Raw genomic sequence first — 15,295 nt, 5'->3', positions numbered from 1 at the left:
AAGGGAGTATAACGGACCGGTCCAACTATATTTAGTTGGAGTTTTACCCACATTATCAGAGTCCAACAGGAGATGAGATGGTTAAAAAACGAAAATCAGAAGTGACAGCAGAAAAAAAAAGGGCGCAGGAATCGTCTGCAAAATGTCGAACAGTCAAAACAAGGGCACGCTTTGGGTCGCAATTCCATCGAACATTTGCATGTTCGCCAGCTGTCCAGACGAGGTCGCCAATGTCTTTTTTCCCAAACAAATAAAATTCGGTGGGTTTATTTCCCGAGTTATTTCCCTCGTCCTGCTGGCGGAAAAAAAAAGTGTACTCATCAGGTAACCACCAAGTACCATTTGCGATTGCGGTCATTCCTTACCCGTCCTGTTTTCTCCACCAAGGCGCACCCCCAAAAACTCAAACCAGCATTTCGTCGAACAGCTCGCCTGCAGAGATTGCACCATCCCCACGCCGTCCCGATATCCCAATCCACCTCGGTTCCCGTCCACCGGTAGTTCGATCACGTCGAACAGCTCACCTTCAGAGATCGCTCCATCCCCACGCCGTCCCGAAGGTCCAATCCACCTCGATTCCCGTCCCGTCCACCGGTAGTTCGCATGGCCTCGAGTTCGTCTTCTGCTTCCGCAAGCGCCGGTTCGTCTACCGCCATGGCTTCTGAGTTAACCTCCGCCTCCGCCCCCATGTCGGTCGCCGAAATCCGCAAGGCTGCGGTCCATGTGATCCGAACCTACAACAACGGGAAAACCTACGATGCACCAGAGATAGCGGCGGCGCTGGCTCTCCAGAATCCGAATTCTGCAGTGGCAAATAATGCCGCAGGCACAATATACTTCAACATGGGAGTAGAGGCGATGAACAGCGCCGGAGAGCAGAGTGAGATTAAGCATGTTGTGAGCACATATTACAATCCCGCTGTGCTGCATTACTCGGCAGCCGCACGGCTAGCCCCCAGCTGCATCGCCACTGCCATATGTCATGCTGATGCTTTGGCCGCTTGTGAGAAGGTTGAGGAGGCGTATGTGGAGTATTGCCGTGCCAGGTCCATCGCAGAGCCGGCACACCCAGCAGAGAATAACGTTGTGTACGAGACAACGCGTTCCGGGGTTGATCCTATGAGTCAACAACTTCAGAAACTGCAGAAAGCCATCCGCGACTATGAGGTCTTCATCACAGAGGTGTACCTCCCCAGAGAATCTCAAAAGATCTTCAAGATCCTGCATGAAGGCAAAACAAGCGCTCCTGCGCGCGCCTTGGCCCAGGCAAAAGCTCTTGCGAACGCATATGGTTTCTCTGCTCGCGCGCAGTTGCTTCATGCACATATCACTATGCAGTTTGCTATTGCTCTCCCTGAAGAAATTAGGGGAAATGATGATAGATTTGAGAGGCGCGCCCTTCATGTGATAGCTCAAGCAGCAACCAAATTTCGTTCCTCACTTGAGATTGCACTCTTCAAGGCAAGATTACTGTATCAGCTGAACGAAATTGAGGCAGCAAGAGCAGAGTGCATCAGAGCTCTTGGTATCACCAAGCCTGATGATCCTGCTGAACAACAAGTGCTCTTAAGGTCTTCTCCACCCCAAAACAGAAGCACAATTGCATCACTTAAGCAAGAACTGGCAACATTACTTGAGCATATGTCCCCTGCTGCCATAGAAGGTGACTCAGAACCACAAGCCTCAGGTGACAAATATATTCTTTGACAACTTGGTAGTCCATATCCATCTTAAGCAAAGCAATACTTATACCTTTACATGTTTTGTACAGATTTGGCTTTGTCAGATCATATGATTGAAACTTCAGAAGAATTTGCAACCCCAAGAGTGAAACTTCCGCATTCGTTATCTTACGGCCACAGGGTGCTCCACAAGCCCGACAGAATTTTAGAAATAGAGAAGCACATCCCCCCTAGACAACCGCCTCCACCAGCACCTCCAATCCATGTAAGTTGTTGTTCTACATCAAATGCATCGGTATAATCACTGATGTCATATTTATTTTCTTCTCCTATCTTAGTTTGTTGCAGGGCAGGTTGTCCCACAGGAGATTGTCAACATATTTGTTTTGCATTGTCAAGCAAGATTAACCTGTGGTGAGAACATGACAGTTTGCCACTTATGCTCATTTGATGGAGTGGCTGACAGAAAAGTGAAAGTTCTCTCGAGGTTTGTCGACTTTTATTTTGTCATCTTACATTAATTCAGTTAACATAACTTGTACATTAACTGCAGATGAGTGACCATTATGACAGTCACCATAGTAAAGAGGAACCTGATAGTAAAACAACCAAAAAGAACAAGAAGACCAGACATCGGGAGAAGGAGGAAGATAACGATCCGGCCAAGGTGTTCACAGAGAAGGATAAGGAAGGGGTTCAACCACGTGTGACCGGCCCAGATCCTATAATCTGCAACGAAGATCGTTGCGTAACTAGAACACGCTCCAACAAGGAAATGCGCTTACATTATTACTTTGTGCATAAACTACCCACCAATTGGTGGATAACGTAGTCAGAGTGTACTTAGGCAGCGAACACTGATTCTATAGCCGAACCTAAGAGGTGCTGTGCTACCTATAGCACTTTAAAAGATTTAGTTCCCAGTATTATGAATAAGTTTCAGTGAACTCGTCAAATTCTGTATATGTTCCTATTGAATTAACTGCTAGTTTCTGTAGAAACTCTGCTGTTTTCTGATACTCACGCTCTTGTCAAATTCTGTATAGTTCATGTGGAACTAACTGCTTGTTTCTGTAGAAACTCTGCTGCTTTCTGATACTCAGGCTTGCTGTGTCTTTTGTGACTGCTGTATGACAGACAAAAGCTAATTTCTGGCAATATGAGAAAAAAGTGGTATACCTGAACATTCTTAGGGCTTTTGGTGTGTGCCCTGAGGTCTACTAGATGCTTGGGTACTGCAGAAACTTTTGTTCTTCCTTGCATGCATGGTCTGCATTTGCTGGAAAGTAAAGTTTATATTATGGACTGAAAGGCTAATATCATTCCTGCAATAATTCACCGAGCTGGAAAGTAAGGTTCACAAAGTTGCTGTACACAGGTGCTAGATCTGCTGCAATCTCATATATCATCCATTAATGCAGTGTAAAATTGTTGAGGGGCTGTCCAAGGAATAATTAATCGGGAGGAACCAGATTTCATTGATCCATGGGAGAACATATAATTTGATGGATGAGAGGGATTGGCTGCATCCGGGGTCCTCCGAGCTATGGGCGTGTTTGGACCCGCACCGCACGGCGGATACGGCAGCTGGCCTGCAAGCATCCGCCATGCAAACAGTGCCTGCGGCCCAGTGTTTGGGGATTCGCTGTATCCGGCGGAGCAGCAGGCGGCGACCGGCGCAAGAACAACGCGCATCACCCTTAAAGAAGAAATTTGACAATATCATCCACATTGATTGTTCAAGGTAGAAAAATCGAAATGGGCTCCAGAGGAAAAACTAGAGATTCCTCAACATTTACTCGCTATTTTGGACAGACAGGACAAAGAGGAAAATTTTGGAATGGTAGATGAAGGCTCTAGGAATGAGATACTCCATCCGTTTCATAATTCTTGTCGAAATCATACATGTATTTAGATATTTTTTAGGAATAGATACATTCATTTTTAGACAAACTTAAGACAAGAATTATGAAACGGTGGAAGTAGAATACAAGGCGTTGCGAGAGACATCCATCAACTCTGCAAGGACGCATTTATTTATTCATTTTCCATATTGGCAGCAATGGTCTTCAGTGACTTTGGAATCCCGGAACCTAAATGGTCAAGGGACCCCGGTAATGTTTGCTTGCAGAGCGGGGTGAAAGGAACGGAATGGTTCCGTTTCTATAGGAATGAAACGGAATAAAATGGTTCGGCTTCCGGAAATTCCATTCGTAGCTCGGGACATGCTTAGCACGGTATCGACACCTTGTGTTTCTCCATCGTTCCGTCCAAATGGGCTGGCTGTTTTTAGTATTTCAGATGCAGCCTTTTTCGTATGCTAACAGTACCTTGCAGTCTAGGCCCACCACGTGGTTGCAATTATTGTGTTACTTGTTCATTTGGCCCAAGTGACAGCACTCTAGAACCTGGGCCATCGGGCCATCGGAGGTAGAGGAGGAGGATTGGGCGGCCGCGGCGACGTTGGCGACGAATGAGGACGCGTGGGGGGCGTCGGTCGGCTGTCGGCGGAGGAACGACGGTGGGCCCTCGTGTGCCTGGCGATAGAGGACGAGGGCGGCTCGCGAGGGAGGTAGGGGGCTAGAGCGGCGGGCCTGAGGATGGCTTCGGGTGCACGAGGCCGCGGAGCAACGACGAGCGGCGGTGAAGGCGGCGTTCGTGACGGAGGATGAGAAGTAGTGGAGGGCAGCGAGCGAGCGGCAGGCGGCAACGTTGTCGGCAGATTTCGACGGAATTGACCCAAAACACAAAGAAATTAGAAAAATGGACTCCTGACAAAATTATTTTACAAAACTGATCCTTCGGTGTAGCGCCCGCATACCGGGCGTTATACCTACACTATAACGCCCTGCGTCCGGTTGTTACACCGGTGCCAGCGTGGTGTCCCTGTCCAGCGTGGCCACGCCGGGGACCCACGGCAAGTCAGTATAGCGCCTCGTCCACGGGTGCTATAATGGTAGTTTAGCGCCTCGTCACCAGACGCTATACCCCTCTGCCCTAAAGCGGCCGAACCGCTTGGGCCAGAGGCGGAAACACAGAAGGGTTCACGCACAGCCGTTAGAACACAGCGGCGGCGGCGGCGGCGGTTCCCCTCGAAATCTCTCCCCCGATTCGTCCCAATTTCCGTGGAATCCGTCCAGATCGGCTCCCCCCAGGTATTCTCCTCCGATCCCCTCTGTTTCCTCCGCATTTTGCTCTAGGAATTTCTCTACATTGAGGCTTCGAGGGTTAGGATCCCCTCTGTGTTGCCACCAAGTAATTTTCCACATGATACACATTTAGATGGCTAAACTTGGTCTTATTGGTACAAAGCTCCAGTTCAGTGCTACCAATTGATACATCAGTGGAAGATGCAACATGTATTCGTGTCACAAAATTTCAACGGCACACATTAACAAGATATGCAAAAAACTGATTGAATTTCCTACGTTTTTACTGTGGACAGTAGCTAGAGATTCTTGAATTAGTAAATATTTTTCTGATTTGTGAAAAGTTGGCTGAAATACTTGACTAGTATCTAAACTTTAGCTCGAGCTCAATTTTCAGGTACAAATGTCTAACTTTCAACGCCCATGATACTTGAAAATTAAAAGCGTTTAAGCATTGCACTGTCTTGTTCCCCTTGTACATGCAAGATAGGACCTCCTGTCACACACACATATATGTATACAAAAATCTAGTAACTGAGCAAGGACTGAACTGCACATGCATCTCCTGTCACACACACATATATGTATTTGTCAGTGTTCTTCAAGTAGAACGGAAGTTAGGCAGTAAGTTGTAGACTCAAATGGAAGTTCATGAGTTGGTATATCTTATAATCAATTGTAGTTTTGTGGAATGGCTCTTTTCCATGCATGTGGGATGGCTGTTATAATCAATTAATTTGTGTAAATTGTTACAACTATTTGGGAGTACGGGTGTCCCATTTGTTTGTTAATATGTCTTAATTGGAACATGTAGGATGACGCTCCTAATGGATCACTACGACGTGGCTCACCATGGGCGTTTGCTACGGGATGAAGAAATGGTAATGAGCATTTACATGTTTCTTTTTTTTGTCATTGTTTTGTTCCAAATGTGTAAGTGAGATGATCTTAACTTTAATTGTTTTTGTACTTGTTTTGTAGGATCTTGGATCCCTCAAACTTCGGTCTCACGGCGCCTCCTCAGGCGCCATGTCTTACGATGAGCAGTACACACCGTTCATCTTGAGGACAGGGCTCCTTTCGTTCATCCATATGGTGACCCGGTCGACACCAGCCATGAACGCTTGTGCAATCACCGCGCTTGTCGACCGGTGGAGGCCTGAGACCCACACTTTTCACCTCCGGACCGGTGAGATGACTGTCACTCTTCAGGACGTGCCCATGATTCTGGCACTCCCCATCGGCGGGGAACTAGTGTGTATCAACACGGCCTCTTCGGGATGGCGCCAGCAGATGGCGGATCTTATTGGTCGGGCACCAGAGGCCCCTGAGGACCCCGCTAACGACAGAGTGCCAGCGGGAGCAATGTACACTTGGATAGTTGAGAACTTCTCCGAGTGCCCCGAGGATGCTGCCATCAAGGTGGTTGAGCAGTACGCACGAGTATACGTGTGGTATGTCATCACACGCACTCTCTTTGCTGACGGGGGTGGCAGGACAGCTCAATGGCATTGGCTGAAGGCCTTGACCGTATGGGACTCCAATTGGAGTTGGGGCACAGCTGCACTTGCCTACCTTTACCGGCAGGTAATAAATATTTAATTGTTGTTTCTATGTGCAATGACCTTTGATGACATGTCTTAATTTATTTCCTGATTGCCTCTTGTTTTAGTTGGACGATGCTTGTCGTAGGAGCAAACCAGACAGCGGCATAGGTGGTCCATTGCTTCTACTGTCTGTCTGGAGTTGGGAACGCTCCCCCGTTGGACGCCCGAAAATGTTGGCCTTCAACGATTGGGACGATGAAGAAGACCCGCTGCGGAGACCCACTTGGGCTTACAGGTGGGACCGTACGAGAGAAAACTAGAACGACACTAAACTTCTGTACAGGCAGTACACGAACGATTTCGGCACTTTAACCCCTGAGCAGGTAAATATTGTTATTGCAGAAAATTATTATGATTTCCATGCTCTATGCTAACTGAACATTGCGATGCTTGTTATATGTTTAAGGTGAAATGGCAGCCATATGGTAGTGGGGACGATTTCGGAGTCCCATTCGATTATGAGCTAAACCTGAAGTGCTTGGAAGAAAGACATATGTGGTTGATGCGATGTCCAATGATATGCTTGTGGGCGGTTGAACTTCATCAACCACAGCGTGTGATGCAACAGTTTGGATTGTTCTAGACGAATCCCCCAAAGTGGAAGGACACAAACATACAGCTGCATGAGTAAGTTTTTGTTGTTCTCATTAAGCTTTCCGGTGTTACCTTTTTACCGCTATAATATGGTACCTTCCAAATATTTGTAGGCTTGATAGGAAAAAACAGAAGAGCAAACAAAACTGGCCTAAGGAACATAGGGTGCATGTGGATAAGTCCAAAAGGTGCTTGGCCAAGATGGAGAATGGTGAAGGAACACCCTGACGGCCGGCAAATCCTGATGCATTTAACAACTACCTTCGTTGGTATCTTCAGAACACCAGAGCGGAGATTTGTCGGCCCGCGTACAGCCATGAGATTTTGGAAGAGGACAACCTATTCGACGAGGCTGCAAATGCGGAGTACAATAGGCTTGTAAAGGATGGGAGGCAAACATCATATGTGAATGTCTTGCACTTTGTGGTAACGGCCCAGACAACAGGCGCTAACATGGAGGTGTAGCGCCCGCTCCTTCGGCGCTACAAACTGACTTGAAGAAATTTCGGCCCCAAAATGGTACTGGACCCTTCTATTGCCTAAAATTAATATGTATAGCGCCTAGACGCCAGGCGCTAACGTGGAGGTGTAGAGCCCGCTCCTTCGGTGCTACAAACTGACTTGGAGAAATTTTGGCCCCAAAACGGTACTGGACCCTTCTGTTGCCCAAAATTAATATGTATAGCGCCCAGACGCCAGGCGCTAACGTGGAGGTGTAGCGCCCGCTCCTTCGGCGCTACAAACTGACTTGGAGAAATTTCAGCCCCAAAACGGTACTGGACCCTTCTGTTGCCTAAAATTAATATGTATAGCGCCCAGGCACCAGGCGCTATCATGGATCTGTAGCGCCCGTTCCCTTGGCGCTACACGCTGACCTGGGCAAATTCAAACAAACAGCCGTTGGAATACAAACAGCTGTTGCAAATTCAAACAAATAGCTGTGATGCAACAGACAGATTGATATACATAACAGCACATATAAAATGTTCACACTCGGAATCTATAATGTCCTGAATCAAATGATGCATCACAACTCATAGTTCAATGCAGATTACAAATTCTAATTCGTAGTTCATAGTTCAATACATATTACAAATGTTGATTCAGGAAAAAGGAGTAAACTGCACGGACAAGAGTCTATTGGGTCGAACAAGGACCCTTTCGCTTCCTCTCCCTCTCCTTGAGCTTTGCTTTGTCGTCGAGTGTCGTTGCGCGACTAGCCTCACGAACCAGCTTCTCCTTCCATTCCTTCTCCTCCCTCTCCCTCTTCTTGGCGGCTTCTTTCTCAGCCCTTTCCCATGACTCAGTTAATTTCCTTACTTGTTCTTTCTTCCTAAGCTCAGCTTGTTGCTTCAACCAAGTTTCCCGGCTCCAACTGTACATGTGCGCCTCAAATCTCATTCGAGAATCCTCTTGAACTTCCTCATTGTGCTTCCTAATTCTTTTCTTCTCCCTCTCCCTTGCTTCCTGCTCTTTCACCTTCATCTCAGCTGCCTTCCACCACCCTAGCCTCTCACCCTTGTCCCACTCCTCTTCATCATCCCACTTAGGTGGCGCCTTCGGAGGTTGAGTACCGGCCATACCTACAAAATGTGCAACGTATATGTTAGTTTTGGTAATGTAGCATCATAATGTATATATTACGGAAACAAATATGTAGTGGAATAAAGAAATTCTTGCGGAAACAAATATGTAGTGGAATAAAAAAATTCTTACGGAAACAAATATGGAATGGAATAAAGAAATTCTTACGGAAACGGTCCTGATAGGTATCCAATCATACCACCACCCCGGTTGACAACTTGTTGCCTGGGAGCTTGAAATGTATGTCTCCCTCGTGTCCCTCTTTGTTGGCTACCAGTACCTCGTTGGCGACCTCTCCCTCGGGTATGTCCTGGTTGCCTAGAACCATCTCGTGTACTTCCTTGTTGCCTAACTCCTTGGCTAGGACCTTGTTGGCTAGAACCATCTCGTGTACTTTCTTGTTGGCTAACTCCTTGGCTAGCACCTTGTTGGCTAGAACCATCTCATGTACTTCCTTGTTGGCTGCCACCAAGTTGGCTTGGAGCTTGCTAGGCAGTACCTTGTTGGCTGCCACCATGTTGGCTTGTGCTTGCCGCGTTTCTCTTCGATCGTTTTCTAGATTGCTGGCTGCTGCAACTTCTAGTGTTGTGTCCCTCCAAGTTGCAATCTCCACACCTTGATCTTCGAGAAGGCTCCTCGAATATATTGTTGCCCATTTCTCGGCGGCCGCCACCACCCCATCCGTCCATGTCACCCCTAAGACGCTTGGTTTTTCGTCTACCTCGTGAAACCACCTTCAACTCTAGATCGGGCCACATCTGAATTCCATGATACTCAGGCCACCGCGATTGGTCAAAGTATGGGTGAAATCTACTTTTCCATGTCTTCCTCGTGGTATCGATCGAGTACTCGGACTCCCTCACGGTCAGCGGATTGTTAACATTGACATTTCTAAGTCGTGCCGCCGCCCGCAAATGTGAGCACGCGAGATGCAGCAACGATGGTCTCATGCACGAGCACTCAGATTTCGTTAACAAGACCTCGAAACTCCTGCTTCCATGTTGCACACCATCGCTTGTGCTGCCTCCAGGCTCGTTTACTTGGTAAATCATTTGATCGTTGTCAAAGCATACAAGCTTTAAAGTGTGCGCCTTCCGTGACTGATATGTCAACCAATGATCAACCTTAGGTGGGTATTCGAGAGGCCTGTTACGCTTCTTCCACGTACCTAGAATCTGCTTGGCGGTTTCGTCTGAATATTTCAGAAAGTACTCATTCAGCTTATCGAAAGTGTATTGAGCTATTGCCGTAACGGGCAATGCACGGACCCCCTTCAGCACGTTGTTGAAGCATTCCGCCATGTTACTTGTCATTTGACCGTACCGGCGGCCCCCTTCATCAAAAGCGCGTGCCCACTTTGATCTATCATCGAGGTGCCTAATCAGGAATTCATGCCCCCCTCGCTGAGGTCCCGTGAAGCCAGCAGTGCGTTTATCAAGTTTGAGAAACGCCGATCGGAGTAAGCCTTGCAAGATTCTTGAAGAAGGTCCGTCAATTCCTTGTTCCTACATGCTCTAAAGAAGTTGGCACAAAAATGCCGCATGCACCATCGATGGTGCAATCGAGCATGGCCAGGAATGTCAACCTCCACCGCGTTCAAAATTCCTTGATGGCGATCGGATATGACACATACTTCCCTTTGCGGCAGTATAACTTTCGATCTAAGCAGACCCATGAACCATGCCCAATTATCGTTGTTCTCTGCTAAAACCAATGAAAAAGCTAAAGGCAACAACCGGCTGTTCGCATCACAACTTATTGCCACCAACATTGTGCCCTTGAATTGGCCGGTCAAGAAGGTGCCATCCACGGATATCACCGGCCTGCAGTGCTGGAAAGCCTGTATGCACCGTTCAAAAGCCCAGAAAGCACGGCCAAAAATCCGCACGGTTGCACCTTTGTAAGTCCTTTTTCGTTGGCCAAAAGGCTCGACCACATGAACCATGCCCGGGTTTGTATGCGCCATAGCACCCAACAACCTTGGGAGACGGTTGTAGGCTTCCTCCCAGTCACCATACAACATCTTGAATGCGGCTTGCTTCGCCTTCCATACCTTCCCATACTTCACCCGGTAATGGAAGAGAGTATAGACAAGCTCCATGACCGACTTAATGGGCATTATTGGAAGTGACTTGATGGAATTAGAAAGCCTATAAGCGATGAATTCTGAGGTCAACTGTCTATGATCGTTCTTCACCATAGGTTCATATATGTTCTTACCATCGCACAAGTGAGTAGCACAACAACTCACGATGTACCATTCGGACCCTAGTTTACATGGCCTTGCACGGACAATCCATGGACAACGATCTTCGGTACACTTAACCGTGTATCGAATCTTGTTGTTAGAGTGGACAACCTTGTACGGTCGATGGTGCTTGACGGAGAACTCCTTTATCCACATCTTAAATTCCAGCAATGTTCGGAACCTCAAACCAGCCTTAATGCCATACCGTCTTTGTGTCACAGCCCGATGGGAACTTGGCCTAGGTCCAAGCACGAACCCTTCGCCACCGTCAACCACGGCCTGATCCGCCAGGCTAACATCATGAAAAAATGGTATACTTGGATCCCGGCCATTTGCAACCTTGAAAGCGTTAGCTTCTTTGGCTGTCAACCCATCCTCATCAACTTCTTCCTCCGGACCATCTTCATCCGAATTCGATGCAAATACTCGGTTAAATGGGATTTCACGGTCCATATCCTCTTGCTCACAATATGCCTCCAAATCACCTACATTATTGTCATGCATATCATCGTCCTCCTCTAGCCACGGTTCAGGTTCAGGCTGACTCATCATAGTGTTGCCAACATCGGCCTCAACATTTGGTAGCCTTTCTTGTAGCAAATATCTCTAAAGCTTTGTCTTGTGATTGGGCCACCGTCTCTTTGTATGCCTCCCAACGTTGCTCGGAAGATATGCGCATTGTCTTCCAACGGACGTGCACTCCATACCCAACATTATGTCTTCCCTCCAACTCTACCACGTCACTTGGGTCCAGCCATTTCAACTCAAGCCTCAATTCCTCCAATAGCTCGGCATAAGTTGGACTAAAATCGAACACCAAGTCTCGCTCCTCCGTGTCCGCCTTTACATTGCCTCCCAAAAATGCCTCTTTGTCCACGTGATGAACATGAACAATTCTTGCCATCTAGAATATAATTATAATGGAAAACATCCATCAACGTCCCTGAGATTGACTAATACCCAATAAGAAAAGTGCATGGCATTCAAATACTACACACCCTAAATACCATTTCATAATTACCTACCAAACATTTTTGGACCAAGTACATATACTAGGGTTTGCCCCAAATATATCCAACAAGAAAGTGCTACATATCCAAATATTAGACACCCTCAATACCATTCCATAATTCGGACCAAACATTCTTGAGCAATTACATAAACTAGGGTTTGCCTCAAATCCAACTCGAAGCCTCAATGTAGAGAAATTCATAGGGCAAAATGCGGAGGAAACAGAAGGGATCGGAGGAGAATACCTGGGGGGAGCCGATGCAGACGGATTCGACGGAGATTGGGACGAATCGGGGGAGAGATTTGGAGGGAAACCGCCGCCGCCGCCGCTGTGTTCTAATGGGAGAGGCTAGGGCGAACCCTTCTGTGCATGAGCCTCTGGCCCGAGCGGTTCGGCCGCTTTAGGGCAGGGGGGTATAGCGCCTGGTTACGAGGCGCTAAACTACCACTATAGCGCCCGCGGAAGAGGCGCTATAGTGGCTAGCCGTGGGTCCACGGCGTGGCCACGCTGGACAAGCACGCCACGCTGGCACCGGTGTAATGCCCGGCCGAAAGGCGTTATAGTGTAGGTATAATGTTCGGTATGCGGGAGCTACACCGAAGGGTCAGTTTTGTGAAATAGTTTCGTCAGGAGTCCATTTTTCAAATTTTTTGTGTTTTGGGTCAATACTATCGAAATTCGACGGACGGAGGACGAGGAGTAAATGGCCCGATATAATTGTTGGCTCAGACAATGTAGCGGTCTAACAATCTCGAATTTTGAATTGGCCCAAAACGCGTCGCCCAGGTACGACATGTGCCAGCCCAGGTCCCACATGTTCCAATCCAGTTTCACATGTGCCGGCCCATGTATTTAACATTGTTTTCTACCGTATCCTGGGCCAAATGCATCACAATGGCCCACCACGACCGATTTTGATAGCCTTCTTGGACGAGCAGGATAAAGTCCTACGAGTCTCCCAGGTGCTGCAAATCTTTGTTGGGCGGTGATGCCTACAATTATTGGGTGTGTGTGATGGGATCATAAGTGGAGGCCAAGCCGATGAATCATGGGAAGTTGGCAATGCTTTGTATCAAGAGATGCAGTTTCAGGAATGCTCACGCATTTCGTGTTATCCTGTTCATGAGTTCTTTTTTATGTTCAGGAGTTGAGGACTCCTTTGAATCGTTAGATTTCTGAGAACATAGAGAGGACACAAATAAATATCTTGACCATACCACCCGAGACATCGTCGTTTTTCTTGGCAGTTAGAAGTGGATCAGATCAGACAATATCATCATTGCCCAACTAGTGACTTAGTAAGCGTGCATGATCACACAATACTAGGGAAACAGCCATCCGGCGCCGTCCGTGTATGCTGTTAAAATTTGGTGGGCTTGATCAGTCCAAACTCAAGTTTTAATAAATTCTAAAAATCTCAAAAGCCCATTCATGAAGTGGGATGAGAGAAGTGAAAATGGGAATAGTCTCACCTTACTAGTTTAGGGTGAGTGAGACCAACATATAAGGGGTGTTGCTTCTCACCTATTGAGCAAGTGAGCAAGGGAAATCCCCATGCGCACTCCTCCTCCGCTCGCGTCGCGTGTCGGTGCGGTGCTTCCGATCTTTTTGCGCGCGAGGTATTTTTGAAATCTGTTACGGACGCGTGTAAATTTTGTGGAGTCGGTTCAGGTTTCCTAAAACGAACCAACCTATACCTGCGTGACTATATATACAGCCGCCCCGTCTCTCCAATCGATACGCAACACAACCGAACTAGGGTTTGGCCTGTCTCTTGCTTTTGCGCCGTCGTCGTAGTCTACTCCATCCCGAACACCGGCGTGCACCCGCGATCGGGAGAGCAGGTCTCCGGAACCTTTCGCTTTTGCTATCCTATACGGGAGAGGGCGAATAAGTTTTTTGGAAAGCGCTCCGCGCGACTGCTCGCTTCCCTGCAACCACGGGCCGTCTGCCTCTTCGAACCGGCGGGTGCGCGACGCGCCGCCGTCTTCTTCGTCAACAACTTCGTCAAGCGAACGCAACAGTAACGGCTTGCTCTCCACTGCAACAGTACGTACGTTGTGATTCGATCTGTTGTTTAGTTATGATCTGCGAGTTCATATTGCTATTCGTTGGGCTGTTTAATACTTCTAGTATTTTCGAGATGCATCTTTAGTTGCTACTGTCATCATGATCTATATTCTGGAATTATTCATTGAATTGTTATTCTCGAAATTGCTTAATTTTCCAACATATGCAACCACGGATCCAGGCCCGCAGCTAGAACGTCTTATATTTAAAAACAAGGGTACCTTCTAATTTATGGTTGGTCATAAGAACAAACTTTTTCCACAGTTGCACAGTAAAATTCATCAAACTACAACCATGCGCTGCTAGTCTGCTTCGCCAAATTCATAAGTTCACCGAAAACTGCAGTCAAATTGGGAGCAATGGTATTCATCCTACTTTTTAGATAGTCACAGAGCTGGGATCTGTACTCAGAAAGAGACACATAGTTCCCAAATGTTTAAGGAAATGGCTAGCCCTCCGTCCACTGAGAACTACTCAGTCGATGTAGCATGTAGCTGCCGGATGCTGGCTGATCTTTTTCTTTTTATCTCCTATTGTTCGGTCAGGTTTCAAAAATCATAGTTGCGACCGTTGTGCAATTTTAAAAGTCAATTAGCTTGCAATTAGAAAAATTGCGGTTGCAATTAGCTTGCAAGAAAAATTACGGCTGCAATTTTAAAAGTCAATTAGCTTGCAATTAGAAAAATTGCGGTTGCAATTAGCTTGCAAGAAAAATTACGGCTGCAATTAGATAAGTTGCCGTTGCACCCGGACCAATATAAACATCCACGCAATATCCAAAGGCTATGGATTCAACCGAGATCTAAATCCCGTTCTAAAAAATACATCGTGATTGTCATGAGCAACAGGCTACTATAAAATTATTAAAGTCACCCGCTCTTAAATTAGAGTTACAAATAAATAATGAAATAATATCAGAGAGAAATAAATAAAAACAAAGCAAGGTACAAATAAGAAAAAAGAAATGAAAAAAAAGAAAAGAAAAACAAGAAAACATAGAGAGACATGACTCGATCTTCCAATCCAACCTCCTAAAGTGCTAGCACGGTACCGTCCACCAGACCAATTAGGATATGCTAACATAAATCGGCCTTTAATTTTTTATACATTTTTCCACTGCCTTCATACAAACAGATCGACTGAGAAAGATCATTTCTCAGGCGACTGAGATATAGGAAATCCGAAGTTTAATAGGCAAAATCATTAACTTCTATATCCATGGAAATTATAGCTTTGGTTAGTATATGAAAGAATCAGAAGATATCACTTAAAGCCTTTAGGTGCATGAGAAACACAAATTTTGATCTCGTGAGCACAACTTACCTCACAGAAATCACGATTGCCCATCA

At 46.7% G+C, this 15,295-nt stretch overlaps 4 protein-coding genes across 4 annotated transcripts; 2 read left to right on the top strand and 2 right to left on the bottom strand.

The window, feature by feature from the left end:
* Positions 1-1,316: 1,316 nt before the first annotated feature.
* LOC112268926 lies at positions 1,317-2,545 on the top strand. Its single transcript, XM_024455202.1, has 4 exons — positions 1,317-1,687; positions 1,772-1,947; positions 2,021-2,169; positions 2,236-2,545. The coding sequence occupies exons 1-4, from the start codon at positions 1,333-1,335 to the stop codon at positions 2,237-2,239; spliced, it is 684 nt and encodes a 227-aa protein (XP_024310970.1). The 5' UTR covers positions 1,317-1,332; the 3' UTR covers positions 2,240-2,545.
* Positions 2,546-5,646: 3,101 nt separating this feature from the next.
* Positions 5,647-6,433, top strand: LOC100822148 (protein MAIN-LIKE 1-like). The gene is made up of 2 exons (XM_024454565.1): positions 5,647-5,712; positions 5,813-6,433. Exons 1-2 carry the CDS (start codon positions 5,647-5,649, stop codon positions 6,431-6,433), a joined length of 687 nt encoding a protein of 228 aa, XP_024310333.1.
* A 1,736-nt stretch (positions 6,434-8,169) lies between these two features.
* Positions 8,170-9,133, bottom strand: LOC106866690 (vicilin-like seed storage protein At2g18540). Its single transcript, XM_014902322.1, has 2 exons — positions 8,842-9,133; positions 8,170-8,615 (listed from the first exon to the last, which is right to left on the bottom strand). The coding sequence occupies exons 1-2, from the start codon at positions 9,131-9,133 to the stop codon at positions 8,170-8,172; spliced, it is 738 nt and encodes a 245-aa protein (XP_014757808.1).
* An 864-nt stretch (positions 9,134-9,997) lies between these two features.
* On the bottom strand, positions 9,998-11,413 carry LOC104584965. Its single transcript, XM_010240823.1, has one exon. It carries the CDS (start codon positions 11,411-11,413, stop codon positions 9,998-10,000), a length of 1,416 nt encoding a protein of 471 aa, XP_010239125.1.
* Between the last annotated feature and the right edge of the window lie 3,882 nt (positions 11,414-15,295).

The sequence above is a fragment of the Brachypodium distachyon genome, chromosome 4 (assembly GCF_000005505.3).
Source record: "Brachypodium distachyon strain Bd21 chromosome 4, Brachypodium_distachyon_v3.0, whole genome shotgun sequence".
NCBI classification, from domain to species: domain Eukaryota; kingdom Viridiplantae; phylum Streptophyta; class Magnoliopsida; order Poales; family Poaceae; genus Brachypodium; species Brachypodium distachyon.
The sequence above is the reverse complement of the archived record's forward strand: the minus strand, read 5'-3'. Positions and strand labels throughout refer to the sequence as shown.

Excerpts from the sequence above, each read along its gene's own strand:
- LOC106866690 (XM_014902322.1), bottom strand. The coding sequence starts at position 9,133 with ATGGTGGCAGCCAACAAGGTACTGCCTAGCAAGCTCCAAGCCAACTTG. Across the intron at positions 8,616-8,841 it reads CATACATTTCAAGCTCCCAG|GTATGGCCGGTACTCAACCT; the intron begins GCAACAAGTTGT and ends CACATTTTGTAG.
- LOC100822148 (XM_024454565.1), top strand. The coding sequence starts at position 5,647 with ATGACGCTCCTAATGGATCACTACGACGTGGCTCACCATGGGCGTTTG. Across the intron at positions 5,713-5,812 it reads TGCTACGGGATGAAGAAATG|GATCTTGGATCCCTCAAACT; the intron begins GTAATGAGCATT and ends CTTGTTTTGTAG.
- LOC112268926 (XM_024455202.1), top strand. The coding sequence starts at position 1,333 with ATGCAGTTTGCTATTGCTCTCCCTGAAGAAATTAGGGGAAATGATGAT. Across the intron at positions 1,688-1,771 it reads CTCAGAACCACAAGCCTCAG|ATTTGGCTTTGTCAGATCAT; the intron begins GTGACAAATATA and ends TGTTTTGTACAG. Across the intron at positions 1,948-2,020 it reads CACCAGCACCTCCAATCCAT|TTTGTTGCAGGGCAGGTTGT; the intron begins GTAAGTTGTTGT and ends CTCCTATCTTAG.
- LOC104584965 (XM_010240823.1), bottom strand. The coding sequence starts at position 11,413 with ATGAGTCAGCCTGAACCTGAACCGTGGCTAGAGGAGGACGATGATATG.